Consider the following 12239-nt stretch of genomic DNA (forward strand, 5'->3'; position numbering starts at 1 on the left):
ATTGTCTATTCTGTACTTCGTCAATGCTATGCCTTTGGCAGTATTTCTACTTCTACCATCTTTTTACTTCTATTGACTTTACCAATTTTGGTAGTTGGATCCAAGATAATCCCTAAATTCACTACTCTAAATTGTAGAAGGCAAAGTAACCTTCTGATTTTTTACACGATCGGTATTTCAGAACATGCGACGAAAAGTTTCATAAGCTCTAGGTTTATTCTGTACCTCGTCGATGATGCAAGGTCTATTCTGTATCATAGAGAAAGATAGAGTACATAAGCCGTATGTTACCGTGTAAATATTGGAATAGGAACGCTGCACAGAGTCCTCTTTTAGTCCTTGCCAAATCAGGCATGTACACTGACGTGACTCGTTGATATATTTATGATATATTTATTATACAAATATGTAATATGCGTGCGTTATTAGAAAAAGACATAAGTAGCGTTCTCTTTCTATTCCTATATCACTTTTTCAGCTTACTTACACACTCTATCTTTATATCTCTATGATCCGATGTGTTCGTCTGTGCTGTAAATTTCAAATATCATGTTGCGCTTTTTGTAATTAATTACAAACATTACCGAGGGATGGAGGCACTGGTAGTAAGGACCCTGGACATTGGAGGGGAGAAAGAATGTTCATGCTTTTGATGCAATGTCGTGTTAGTGAGTGGTATATTTCGCTTTCCTTGTTGTTTGGGATTTATATAGAAAGTGATTTACTTGACCTGTTGGATACATTTTAAAAGTTACAGAAATCATTGAAAATAACTTCATTAATTTTATTTTCGGATTCCTATATAAATTCTATACAGATGGTAATTGTTTTATCTGCATATTATAGTAGTGGATATATTTTAAAATCCCCTATGTTCACCTTACTATTATTATGTGTTCTATCATATTGTTGTTAATCAATATACAATATAATAATATTATTGGAACAACATTTTTTATTCCTATTTATTTTGTACTAAACTAAATACTATAGGAATAAGTAGACAAAGACATTTTTATCTATTAATTTAACAATTAAAAGATTATTAAAGTACTTTGATCGAACATAAAACAAAACATTGGTAAATATTTTTCATTAAGCTTATTTCACAAAGCTTATTTCTATGTTTGTTCTTTATTCTATTTCTTAAAGTTTCTTAAGAATTCTAACTTATCTACTGAATATATATATTTTTTGTATATTTCTTCAATATTACATATATTGAACTTGAAGAACTTTCCTTTTAAATATATAAATAATCTTTTATATCTAGAGAAGAACAATTATGTTGTTTTCAACATTGTGTTTAGGTAAACATATATTCAACTAAATGCATGCAATAAAATGACATCAAAATGACATCGGTAGAGGCGCAGAAAGATCTTACAGGTTCCTCGTATCTACAAAATTCAATTACAAATGAATCACAAGAAGAAAATTCACAATCAGCAAATGTCCAAAAAGGACATAATCTAATTGATAACATTAACAAGGAAACAAATAAAGTTGCCATTGTGGATACAAAGGACGACATTAAAGATGCACAGGATATTACAAATTCTGATCAAAAGGAAAGTAAAAATAAGGAAGTGATCATTTTAGAAAACATTAAGAAAGAAGTAAAATGTAATATAAATAAAATAGAACGTAGGCAGAATACAGGGAAGTTGGATACAATTTCTTCTGTTTCTGACAATGACTTTAAGTCAAGTAAAAATGAAAATGTAAAAGAAACTGTGTTTAAAAGTGGAAATAATTTAAAAAGGACACGACGAAATATTAGGTAAGCATAGACAATGTTTATTTTTACTGTTCAACATTTTTCATTTTATTTTATTTTACTTACAAATGTGAGTCTGTGTAAGGACATAGTGCTAGGTATTAGGATTCTAAATATTTCGCCAAAATTAATATTTCACAAAATAAAATAAACTAGAAACTAAATTTATTCTTTCAGTATACAAGAGACGGATGTTTCCTTAGATGAAAATAATTTGAGAAATAAGCGAAAAAGGAGAAATACAAATGATAAATTTTGTTGGCGATGTCACAAGGAATCTGTAGAAGCACATTGCAGTGCTTGCCCTAGATCATGGCATCGAAAATGTATAGGAATGCAACAGTCGATTATTCAAAATTGGATATGTGGGGAATGTGCAGCTATTTTACAGGCAGAGAATGCAGAAACACGTTCTACAGCTATGGCACAACTATCTGTTGACCAATTATGTTTATTACTGAAACATGTAGTCGACAGAATGAGAGAATATCCTGGTGTATGTATTAATTTTCTATTTATATTAAATTATTTTTGCATTATTCTAGTAAAATTGAATTCAAGTATTTTGGTCATAGTCAGAACCATTTTGGAAACCAGTGGAACTTTCTGAGGTTCCAAATTATTTAGATTATGTGGTAAAGCCAATGGATCTGAGCCTTTTAGAATCGAATGTTCGGGCTAAATTATATGGTAGTACAGACGCATTCATGGCTGATGCCAAGTGGATACAACACAATTGTATTGTATTCAACACATGTATGTGTGTAAACATAAATTAATATTATATTAGAATTAAGTACGTTAGAAAAATTATGCTTAAATGGGTTTTATTTAAATTAAATTATACAGGTGGTGGTGTATACACAGATACATCTAAATTAACGAATGCCGCGAAACAGATTATTAAATTGGCACGTCAGGAAGTATCAGAAATTGAAGCATGCCCTGATTGTTATGCTCATGGCAGAAACTTACCAAGACCACAACCAGCATGGTTTATTGAACCCTGTCGTCGTCCTCATCCACTTGTGTGGGCGAAGTTGAAAGGCTTTCCATTTTGGCCTGCTAAAGCTATGCCTCGAATCAATTCTCAAGGTTTCATTGATGTACGATTTTTTGGGGAACACGATCGAGCATGGGTTCCTCCGCGAGATTTGTATCTATATTCTGAAAACCCACCTGCTCCATTACCGAGGAAGAGAAAATTAGATATGGTAGAGTGTGTTAGGGAAATTACTCGTCACTGTCGCAAGCTAGAACTTGTGTTTGGCCAATTTACATTTGCGCCTCCCAAAGTGCAATATAATCCGCATGATCCAATGCAAATAAAATTACTGTTACCAAATTATGATCCTCTTCATTCTAATAACTGTACATCACCGCAACTCTTGCTTCCCAAAAAGACGCCGCTTCTTAAAAAGCGGGTTCATGTAAAAAATAATTTGCAAACAAACTCGGAAAAAGCAGACAATTCCGATACTGAAAATAAAATATCAAATGAATTTAACGTAACTAACAAAGGAAGCAAAATTGAAAATAAATCATTTAAAGCAGAACAAGAATCTGATAACTTTCACAAAACCGAAACGGTTACGATTACAACTAATAATTTAAATGAACCAAGAGAAAGAAAAAGGAAAGTGAATATGCAATCAGAGAAGAATATGTCAGCAAAGTTCAAAGTGGTGATGAAAGAAGATATAAATACGCCAAGTACAAGTAAAACTAATACAAATAGTGCAAATGATGAGAAATGTATCAGTAATCCAATAAAATATGACACGAAAGCACCAAATTCTACAATATTGAAACAAGATATTAATCCAGAAAATGCAACAAACAATAATGCAAAATCCTTGGAGAATTCATTACAACAAGAGATAAAATCCCCGAAAAAGCATATAGCAAAAGACATTCACATATCCAAAAAACGAATTCCCTTTAAAGTGAACGTTATTAAAAGAAATGTCGGCCAAAATGTAAATTTACAGAAGAATAATTTTAGAAACCATGAAAACACAGAAAAAGTATACAAACCAAAGACTAGAATAGTCGATAAAATGAACGCTGAGAAAGCTTTAAAATTTATTACAACGGAACAAAATCAAAATATGGTGGAATCGACAATTTTGATTAAACGTCAGAATGATTCAATGACGTTGAAAGAAGGCTCTAAAAGTGATAATAATAGTAATTTAACAACATCGTCCATTTCAGTACAAACTAATAAAACATCACTTGATGTTGATATTAATGGCGATATTGACATTAATAGAAGAAATACTACAGATCAACCTGTCGGGTTACTTTTCGTAGCAAATGATGATAAATCTAATATCACGAAAAAGTGTACTGAGGAAACTACCGAGAATGAAAAAAAGAGCAATATTTCGGCTCACGTACAACAAATTTTCAGAGATTCGTTGAGAATAAAAGATCAACAAGTAAAGGAAAATAGAGCTAGAAAATCATTTCCTAATAAACCTCGTAATTACCCGCAACATATTTCTCGTTCATCGATAAATACATTATCCAGTCCGATCGAGTCTACTGTTCATACGTCTACTCATCAGGCTGAAAATTGTGTCGAGTACCAAATGTTGCCCCCAGAAGCAGGTCCTATTAGTGCCCGTTTATATCATGATGCTCAAGATTTAGCCACAAAAATGGCTAAATTAATGGAAGAGGCATATAAGGAAGCAGCGTATGAGAATCAAAATTGTGAAAATCGTAATATGTCCGAAAATCATCAAGCGTCAGTTCATTTTTTAAGATTACAGATAGAACGAATGAGGTGGCAACACCAACAACAATTAACAGAATTAAAACACAATACTGGTATGTCTTTGCAGGTCGCTTCGTGCGTCATTTTATTTTACATGTTATTATGTCTGTTTACGAAGGTTACATATACATTTCGCAAATATTTTTTTATTACAGACAGAATATTAAGAGAAATGAAGGCAAGCCTAGAAGCCGAACGATTACGTGCTGTCGAGGAAACTCGTAGAGAAGCCGAAGAGGGGATGTTACGTTGTATCGAAGAAATCAAACGTAAACAATGGTGTGCAATGTGTGGCAGAGAAGCATTATTTTACTGCTGTTGGAATACTGCATACTGTGATTATCCTTGCCAACAATCACATTGGTCAGTGCATATGAGAACATGCGCTCAACAACCTTCGTTCACTACTATTATTACTAGTTCTACTGCAAATTCAAATCAGCAACAGGTGATGCCCAGACTTATAATAAATGCACAGCATGTGGCATCAAACATGTGGAGGGCCTAGAGCATACTTTAGTGTAAGTCTCTGTAATTGAAGCCAGAAGTTTCGTAAATTATAAATACTTGTTCTCTAAGTGTTTATTCGACCATTCGCGGAGAGACGCGATCGCGAGAAAGCACGTCAAAGGGAGTCGTAAATTTCCGTTACGATTAGATAATCGAAGCCACGAACTGATCGATCCCCTTATTTCTGTTAGGATAATAGGGGTGGTTCAATTGAGTTTATACTGAATTAACACTAAGCTTTAGCAATATCATTGTATTTTTTATTATGTAGCTCATCGTAACTTGTATTTATATGTAAGTGTTATTGTTGTAAAGTTAAAACAAACTAGTACTTTATATATAAACTTTTTGTAATGTAAAAATGCAAATAACTTAAAATAAAGAATACGTATTTAAGGAGCAATGCCTGCTCCAATAATTATTCTATATAGGAATAACAATTTTGATTTTACTTTTATATTTTATATTTTAATTAAAATAGAAATTAAAATTAAGATTAATATTTCAACTGAAGATACACTATTAATATTTCAACTTACACTGAATATGTCTTTCGACCCTTCATATTTTTGTTACCACTGTTTTTCTAGATTTTCTCGATAATTCAATTATTTGATAATTAGACAATTATATGACAATTTTGAATTACTTTGTTATTCTTATCTTTATGTAATGTTTCAACAAATTTATCTATATTTTTCAGAATCATAATATCAAAACAAACAGACTTACTAATAAGACATACGAACTGCCTTATGACAAACAGCATGAGATATCGTGATTTTTATCTTTGTGTTGTTCTGAAACTGAAGGTAATGGAAATTCATCATAGCGTACGTATACTTTAATATAAATGGACATTTCTTATATAATAAAAAAAAATAAAGAAAAAAGTCGTTCAGTGCAATTATATTACAGCTTAAAAGGTGAAAATTTTTAAGTGACAAAAATATTGATGAAAAAAAGTAAATCATATTTGTATTTCATTTTGCACACACGATCTATACTTGTTTTGTATAAAAAATAGAAAAATAAATGAAAATGTTATGTACAATATGATATAAATAGCTTTTGCCCATTACATTTTTAAAAACAATGAGAAAGATGCCCGTCTACCTTTATAAAAACTACATATGTATGTGTAGCCAATTTACTTATGTATATAATACCAGGTAATAGTTATTTATTTCACTCCAAAATTTTCAATAATTAAATATCGCGTTCTTCTGTACTTTTCTGTTCTCTAAGTATTCTCACAGTTTTTGTTTCATAGTCAGATTCTCCAGGGAGAGTGTTTTTATGTTTCAGATAACGCAAAGTTGGAGAGTTTGCCATATCTAAACTTTTCCTCGTATATCGTTTAAAATACTATAAATAAATAAGTATTTGCAAATTTATCAACTTCTAAGAAGTATCAATTATACCTATGAATTTTTGATAACCTCTACAATACATATCAGCGTTAATGGTCCAAAAGTGTAATATATGAATTAAAAGAAATCATTAAAAAGGAAAAGATACACAAATACGATGAAATGATGTTTAAATCTCTTCTATTGGTAATTAATTACATATCTCATAGGATCGTACTAAATTTTTTGTGGTTTGAGTTTGTTTCAGAATCCATTGTGAAATCGACAGAAGAAGACTCCTATTGGTTGTATTCCATATACATACAATATAATGTCTTACGTCCTCCCTTACATAGTCTCCCATTCCTTTTTAATAGTATTTAATTTTTTATATGTATAAGTAACTATATTCATATACATATAATATTCGTATTGCAATTGCGTTCTTCATAATTTAAAAAAATTTGTTTTTAATTTCAACCATAATTAATGTAGTAATTTTCTCCTATGAATTATTAAGAAGTTCATCAATTGCTTCCCCTTATTGCTTACGTTTATAGTTTACATGTTTAACAAGTTTAACTTTTCGAGTTAAATATACATAATTCCTGTTTCCTCTGTAGTAAATCTAGAGGACATAAGAAACACTCCGATTTTTTATCAGGTCGATATTACAAAATGTGAGACACAAAGTTCCGTTTAGTGTTACACCTATATTGTTTTTAGTCAATGGTAAGAGCTATGTCTAATGATCAGTGATTGTATCATAGATGTAGTATATATGTAATATGTACATATAAGAATATGAATAAAAACTAAAGATCAGACGAAATCTAATTTTTATATTCACAGAACTTGTATCTGAAGACAAGACTTTATAAAGCTTCGAAGCTATCAAAATCTGGAATGCTTATCTTTTTCCTCCTTTTCTGAGGAGTACCTATTCTGTTAGAAATGAATATTTTAATAAATTTTGTCTAGGAAACAGACTATAAATTATTTATTTGTAGAATTGTATCAATTAAGTTTCAGATCATAAAAATAGTACAAAGTTCCGGGTTTCCAAGTTTTGAGGTTTCTAATGTCACAAAATCTCAACTCTAATAGTAAAATGTGTATCGTATTTAATTTGATACTAGATGGTTGTTACGATAAATTCAAAACAAGTATTTAATATTTGATTTTGATTTTATAACTACAGCGGTGCTAAATTGATAAAAAATGTTCACGAGATTGAAAAACGTTATCACGCGTCGAAGAAATACTTTCAAATGCATAACTATGAAAGAATACAGTCAAAAGGTTAATTTTAATTATGTTAAAAATTGTGTAACACACGCACACATATATAATGTGTATATATATATATATATATATATATACATATTATATTATACATATATACATATTATATAGATTTTATATATATCACAAAATTAATTATAGGTTTCCAAAAGTGACTATCCAAAGAGAATATTTTCGGGAATTCAGCCAACTGGAAACTTGCATTTGGGAAATTATCTTGGAGCTATACAAAAATGGGTACAGTTACAAGATAGCGGAGAAAATGTTATTTGGAGCATTGTAGATATGCACTCTACTACTTTACCGCATGTAAAGATTTATTGAATTTATGTTCTGTATTTAATGGTAACATACTCAAAGAACTATATCTATTCTATTTATTAAATATATATCTGTTTATAAAAAACGAAGTTTTGGTTTCGTTAAAATGAAAAGAAAAGAAATATGAGTACAAGTCAATTAAGAATAAACATTATAGGATCCAAAGGAATTAAATGATAACATATTTAAAATGACGGCAACATTACTAGCATGCGGTATTGATCCAAATAAGAGCATATTATTTCAACAATCTACTGTGGATACACACGCACAACTGTCCTGGATTTTGGGGTGTCTAACAACTTTAGCAAGACTAGCTCGCTTACCTCAATTCAAAGAGAAAAGTCAGACATTAAAAGATGTCCCTCTAAGTTTATATATTTATCCTGTTCTACAAAGTGCTGATATATTGCTGTATAAGTAGGTATCCCCAGGATACATTAATACATTGTATTAATTGAAACTATAATTTAGTAAAAAAAACAATGCATATTATAGAGCAACACATGTTCCAGTTGGACAAGATCAAGTTCAGCACATTCAATTCGCACAAGAGTTAGCCATTAAATTCAATAAAAGATTTGGAAATACTTTTCCCGTGCCTCATTCTTTAGTTAATGGTAAAAATGTTATTTATTTAAAGATAAATAAACTATATATTTTACGATATATTTATTGCTAATAGAATGCATATGTTGCAGAAAATGCAAGTCAACGTATAAAATCTCTTCGTGACCCTTCAAAGAAAATGTCAAAATCTGACCAAAATCCAAAGAGCAGATTAGATATACTAGATAAGCCAGAAGTATTGGCAACAAAAATAAAGAAGGCAGTTACTGATTGTATATCGAAAGTAACTTATGAACCAGAAACACGGCCTGGTGTTGCAAATTTAGTTATTATCCATTCCATGCTTAGTGGAAAATCACCAAATCAAATATGTTCTGAAGTAGAAGAACTAGATACTGGAAAGTATGTAAATTAAGATATTAAGTTTTTTTATCTTTGCTCGCTATGTATTTAAGTTATTTTCTTTTCATTTATCTATTTGTGTATTGCAGATATAAATTAGTGGTAGCGGATTTAGTTATAGAAAAATTGACTCCTATTCGTGAAAAATTTTCAAGATTAATTAAGGAACCAGTTTATTTGCAAGAAATTTTGAAAAGCGGTACAGAAAGGGCAACAGATATAGCTAGTGATTGTTGGTGTGAAGTTCAAAATAAAATCGGTTTTAAAAATGACATTCTTCATGAAAATAAATCAGTACAAAATACAATACACAATATATAATGTAAACTGAACATTTATTTAAAAATAAGATGTATACTTATTTAATAATTACTATTGCATTGATGATACTATCTCATATCAATAACCAATTTACCTCGTAAATGACCTTGAGTTACTCTATCATAAGCTAATGGTAAATCTTGAAATTGGTAGACTTTCTTAACCACAGGAACCACCTGTGCAAAGTAAGAAGATATTGGTATGCTATATTATGATGATATATGTGTGTGTATATACCTTTCCACTTTCGACAAATTCTTTAAGTGTTTTAATTCCTGCTGCAGAAGGAATAAAAAATCCCCATTTCACTGTACTTTTATTTTCAATTGGAATATTATATTTTACCAGCTCTCCTATATTCTTCACTGTACCCACAATCAATCCATGTTGATCGGTATTTTTTAGTACCGGAGAATTCAAAGTTATATAAGTACTATGGGGGTAACCCCTTAATCGTATTTGATCTGCCCCTTGATTAGCGCAATCCAAAATTATATTATAGCTGAATTGGAAATTAATAAAATTTATATCAAAAATAGACATTCTTTAATGTAGGATAGATTAATGACTGAATTACATACGGCCCCTCTGCAATAATTCTTGAATCAGCACCATCTAATTTATAATCAATTACAACATCAGGTCCAAGCTTTTGTACCATATTTACAGCATCACTACTGCATGTAGTAATGACCTGAATCATTTTAATATGTCTTATAATACATAAAAACAATAATTCTTACTTGTATCACAAATGACAATATCAATTTGTATTACATGCATGTTCCAAGCCTTTAGAAGTTGTACTGCTATAGTTCCTACTCCTCCTGAACCACCTATTACTAGGACTCTATTATTTCTTCTTGTAGCCATTCTAGTTTTATAACACAACGCACCAGTAATCCATAATGCAGACCATGCTGTAAGGCCAGCATACAATATACTGGCAGCCTCAATGTATGATAAATTTCTAGGTCGTAGACTGACCTATGAATGAACATCACTATAATTTATATATTTTGTATGTTATATCGCAATGTATCCTTATATTTATTATTTACTTATCCAATTTTATTTACCGATTTATTATCAACAACTACATAACCAGCATGACAACCTTGTTGCTCCACAGGAACTACACCCCATACTTCATCACCTAACATTAATCTATCTCCAACACCGTGTCCTTTTGACACTACTATGCCAGAAAAATCTCTACCTAGAGTTAATGGCAATTCTAATTCACCGTATTGTCCACTGGTAAGATTTCTAGCTTTTCTCATTAAATTTAACATTACTGCGCCATATCCTTCTAATATAAAACATTCAATTATGATGCTACATATTTATTGTTTAAGCTGTAAGAAACAAAAAAGAAACTGACAATTAGTATAAGATAATTCATACTTGTCATAGCTATATCTATGGAGTTTACGCTAGAGGCTTCAACTTTGACAAGAATATCTGTTGGTTTAGCGATCACTGGAATCCTAACATTTGAAAGTTTTAATTCTTCCAATCCACCGTATGAGTGAATTTGCCAAGCTTGCATTTTGTCCTCAACATTTTCTTTATATTTGGCTAATACATTACTAAGAAAACGAGATTGTATGGTTCCAATATTTGATTTTAGATTTTGCGTTATTCTTTTTAACATTTTCCACATTGATTTCAGTTGGGCACTAAATAATGTAAGATTTAAAGATAGGTTACGTTCAAGAGGTTCTGTTAATTTAATTCGCAGCAATATTAGAAATATTTTCTTTTATAATTTAACAATGTAAATTCACACATGATGTTAGAAAAATGGATAATTTAGTGACTTTGATTAAAGCTCTTTTCCATGATAAAATTGTCTAACATTAATTTCTCCTGTATTCAATGCGTATCCAATAGCTGTATCCAATACGAATTATGAATTGAACGTTAATGTCGTGTGTCTTTTTTTATTTGTTCTTTTTTTCTTTGATATGTATACTTTGATATATATATATGGATTTGAGTACATATATATGTGTAAAATATATCATGTATATACATATATATGTACGTGATTAAGTTTGTGTAACGTCTTATTTACGTATTTTTGTCATTATTATCTATTAAATTGAAATGTACCACGATTAGAAATTCTATTTCTATTGACGAATTAAAAGCAATAAATTCAAATAAAATGTACATACAAATGTATATGTATAAACGAATATTTTTTTCATTTAGAATATTTACATCAATAGTCAAAATCACACATTTTCACAATCAATGTTATTATTACATTATATAATCTGTTATAATAAAAGATAAAGTTTATGAATTTAATATTAAAAAAAGAAATTAGCGAAAGATAATGATAATTATAATTGAACGCCATATAATGTCATTGATATTATTCATCGTTTCATTCTTAAGTATTAAATATAATAGATATATACAGAATACTTATGTATATATAATAAACATTAGAAGAAATACATGCATTATTTGGTTGTTATATTGCTAAATATGTTACAATATAATAATAATAATAATAATAATAATAATAATAATAACAATAATAATATATTATAATTATATTTGAAGGTTTCATATCAGAATTGTGTGTGAAATGAAAATCATTCATGATTTTGAAAATTCTGTATATATCATTGAATTATATATGCACGTTGACGCACTATGTATACGAATAGGGATAAAATTTATTTATATAGATATGTATACCTTAATTACTGAACACGTTTAATCAATTAGAAAAAAAGAAAGGCTCGATGATACTCGAGTCCGTGTATGATAATAAATTATGCTACATGCGCATAGATGATCGAAGATGTGGTTTCGTTAATCTTTGGTGGTACTTTTAGCAGTGGATCATGTGGTACAAGAGAGTAAAACGAGG

At 29.9% G+C, this 12239-nt stretch overlaps 3 protein-coding genes across 14 annotated transcripts; 2 read left to right on the forward strand and 1 right to left on the reverse strand.

The window, feature by feature from the left end:
• Positions 1–614: 614 nt before the first annotated feature.
• LOC117242199 (protein kinase C-binding protein 1) lies at positions 615–6477 on the forward strand. Of its 6 annotated transcripts, XR_004495198.1 has the most exons (9): positions 616–820; positions 1311–1783; positions 1958–2276; positions 2356–2536; positions 2630–4618; positions 4721–5013; positions 5779–5908; positions 5994–6040; positions 6384–6477. XR_004495198.1 is itself a non-coding variant. In XM_033508681.1 (7 exons), exons 2-6 carry the CDS (start codon positions 1356–1358, stop codon positions 5071–5073), a joined length of 3270 nt encoding a protein of 1089 aa, XP_033364572.1. In that variant the 5' UTR covers positions 615–820; positions 1311–1355; the 3' UTR covers positions 5074–5086; positions 5779–5957. The 6 variants fall into 6 exon arrangements, 3 of the variants coding, with proteins under 3 accessions (XP_033364572.1, XP_033364570.1, XP_033364571.1); XR_004495199.1 differs by lacking the exon at positions 5994–6040; XR_004495200.1 differs by lacking the exons at positions 5779–5908; positions 5994–6040; positions 6384–6477 and adding an exon at positions 5312–5501 and having other exon boundaries at positions 615–820; positions 4721–5143.
• Positions 6478–7032: 555 nt separating this feature from the next.
• On the forward strand, positions 7033–9417 carry LOC117242201 (tryptophan--tRNA ligase, mitochondrial). 3 transcript variants are annotated; one of them, XM_033508689.1, is made up of 7 exons: positions 7035–7159; positions 7629–7729; positions 7874–8041; positions 8211–8473; positions 8552–8673; positions 8755–9025; positions 9115–9417. In XM_033508689.1, the coding sequence occupies exons 2-7, from the start codon at positions 7649–7651 to the stop codon at positions 9344–9346; spliced, it is 1137 nt and encodes a 378-aa protein (XP_033364580.1). In that variant the 5' UTR covers positions 7035–7159; positions 7629–7648; the 3' UTR covers positions 9347–9417. The 3 variants fall into 3 exon arrangements, with proteins under 3 accessions (XP_033364582.1, XP_033364580.1, XP_033364581.1); XM_033508691.1 differs by lacking the exon at positions 7629–7729 and having other exon boundaries at positions 7033–7159; XM_033508690.1 differs by lacking the exon at positions 7035–7159 and having other exon boundaries at positions 7407–7729.
• Positions 9342–12216, reverse strand: LOC117242200 (reticulon-4-interacting protein 1, mitochondrial). Of its 5 annotated transcripts, none has more exons than XM_033508687.1 (6): positions 12065–12216; positions 10426–10704; positions 10124–10333; positions 9928–10040; positions 9584–9848; positions 9342–9522 (listed from the first exon to the last, which is right to left on the reverse strand). In XM_033508687.1, exons 2-6 carry the CDS (start codon positions 10639–10641, stop codon positions 9415–9417), a joined length of 912 nt encoding a protein of 303 aa, XP_033364578.1. In that variant the 5' UTR covers positions 10642–10704; positions 12065–12216; the 3' UTR covers positions 9342–9414. The 5 variants fall into 5 exon arrangements, with proteins under 5 accessions (XP_033364578.1, XP_033364576.1, XP_033364575.1 ...); XM_033508685.1 differs by lacking the exon at positions 12065–12216 and adding an exon at positions 10754–11312 and having other exon boundaries at positions 10426–10655; XM_033508684.1 differs by lacking the exon at positions 12065–12216 and adding an exon at positions 10754–11310 and having other exon boundaries at positions 10426–10658.
• Positions 12217–12239: the final 23 nt, after the last annotated feature.

Source organism: Bombus vosnesenskii, unplaced genomic scaffold, assembly GCF_011952255.1.
Source record: "Bombus vosnesenskii isolate JDL3184/JDL3185 unplaced genomic scaffold, Bvos_JDL3184-5_v1.1 scf7180000016265, whole genome shotgun sequence".
Classification (NCBI taxonomy): Eukaryota; Metazoa; Arthropoda; class Insecta; order Hymenoptera; family Apidae; genus Bombus; species Bombus vosnesenskii.

Coding starts and splice junctions, on each gene's coding strand:
- LOC117242199 (XM_033508679.1), top strand. CDS start 1,356: ATGACATCGGTAGAGGCGCAGAAAGATCTTACAGGTTCCTCGTATCTA. Junction 2,277..2,355: donor GAATGAGAGAATATCCTGGT/GTATGTATTAAT, acceptor TTTTGGTCATAG/TCAGAACCATTTTGGAAACC. Junction 4,619..4,720: donor AGAATTAAAACACAATACTG/GTATGTCTTTGC, acceptor TTTTTATTACAG/ACAGAATATTAAGAGAAATG.
- LOC117242201 (XM_033508689.1), top strand. CDS start 7,649: ATGTTCACGAGATTGAAAAACGTTATCACGCGTCGAAGAAATACTTTC. Junction 8,042..8,210: donor ACTCTACTACTTTACCGCAT/GTAAAGATTTAT, acceptor TAAACATTATAG/GATCCAAAGGAATTAAATGA. Junction 9,026..9,114: donor GAAGAACTAGATACTGGAAA/GTATGTAAATTA, acceptor TGTGTATTGCAG/ATATAAATTAGTGGTAGCGG.
- LOC117242200 (XM_033508684.1), bottom strand. CDS start 11,012: ATGTGGAAAATGTTAAAAAGAATAACGCAAAATCTAAAATCAAATATT. Junction 10,659..10,753: donor CATAGATATAGCTATGACAA/GTATGAATTATC, acceptor GTTTTATATTAG/AAGGATATGGCGCAGTAATG. Junction 9,849..9,927: donor AGAATTATTGCAGAGGGGCC/GTATGTAATTCA, acceptor TTTCCAATTCAG/CTATAATATAATTTTGGATT.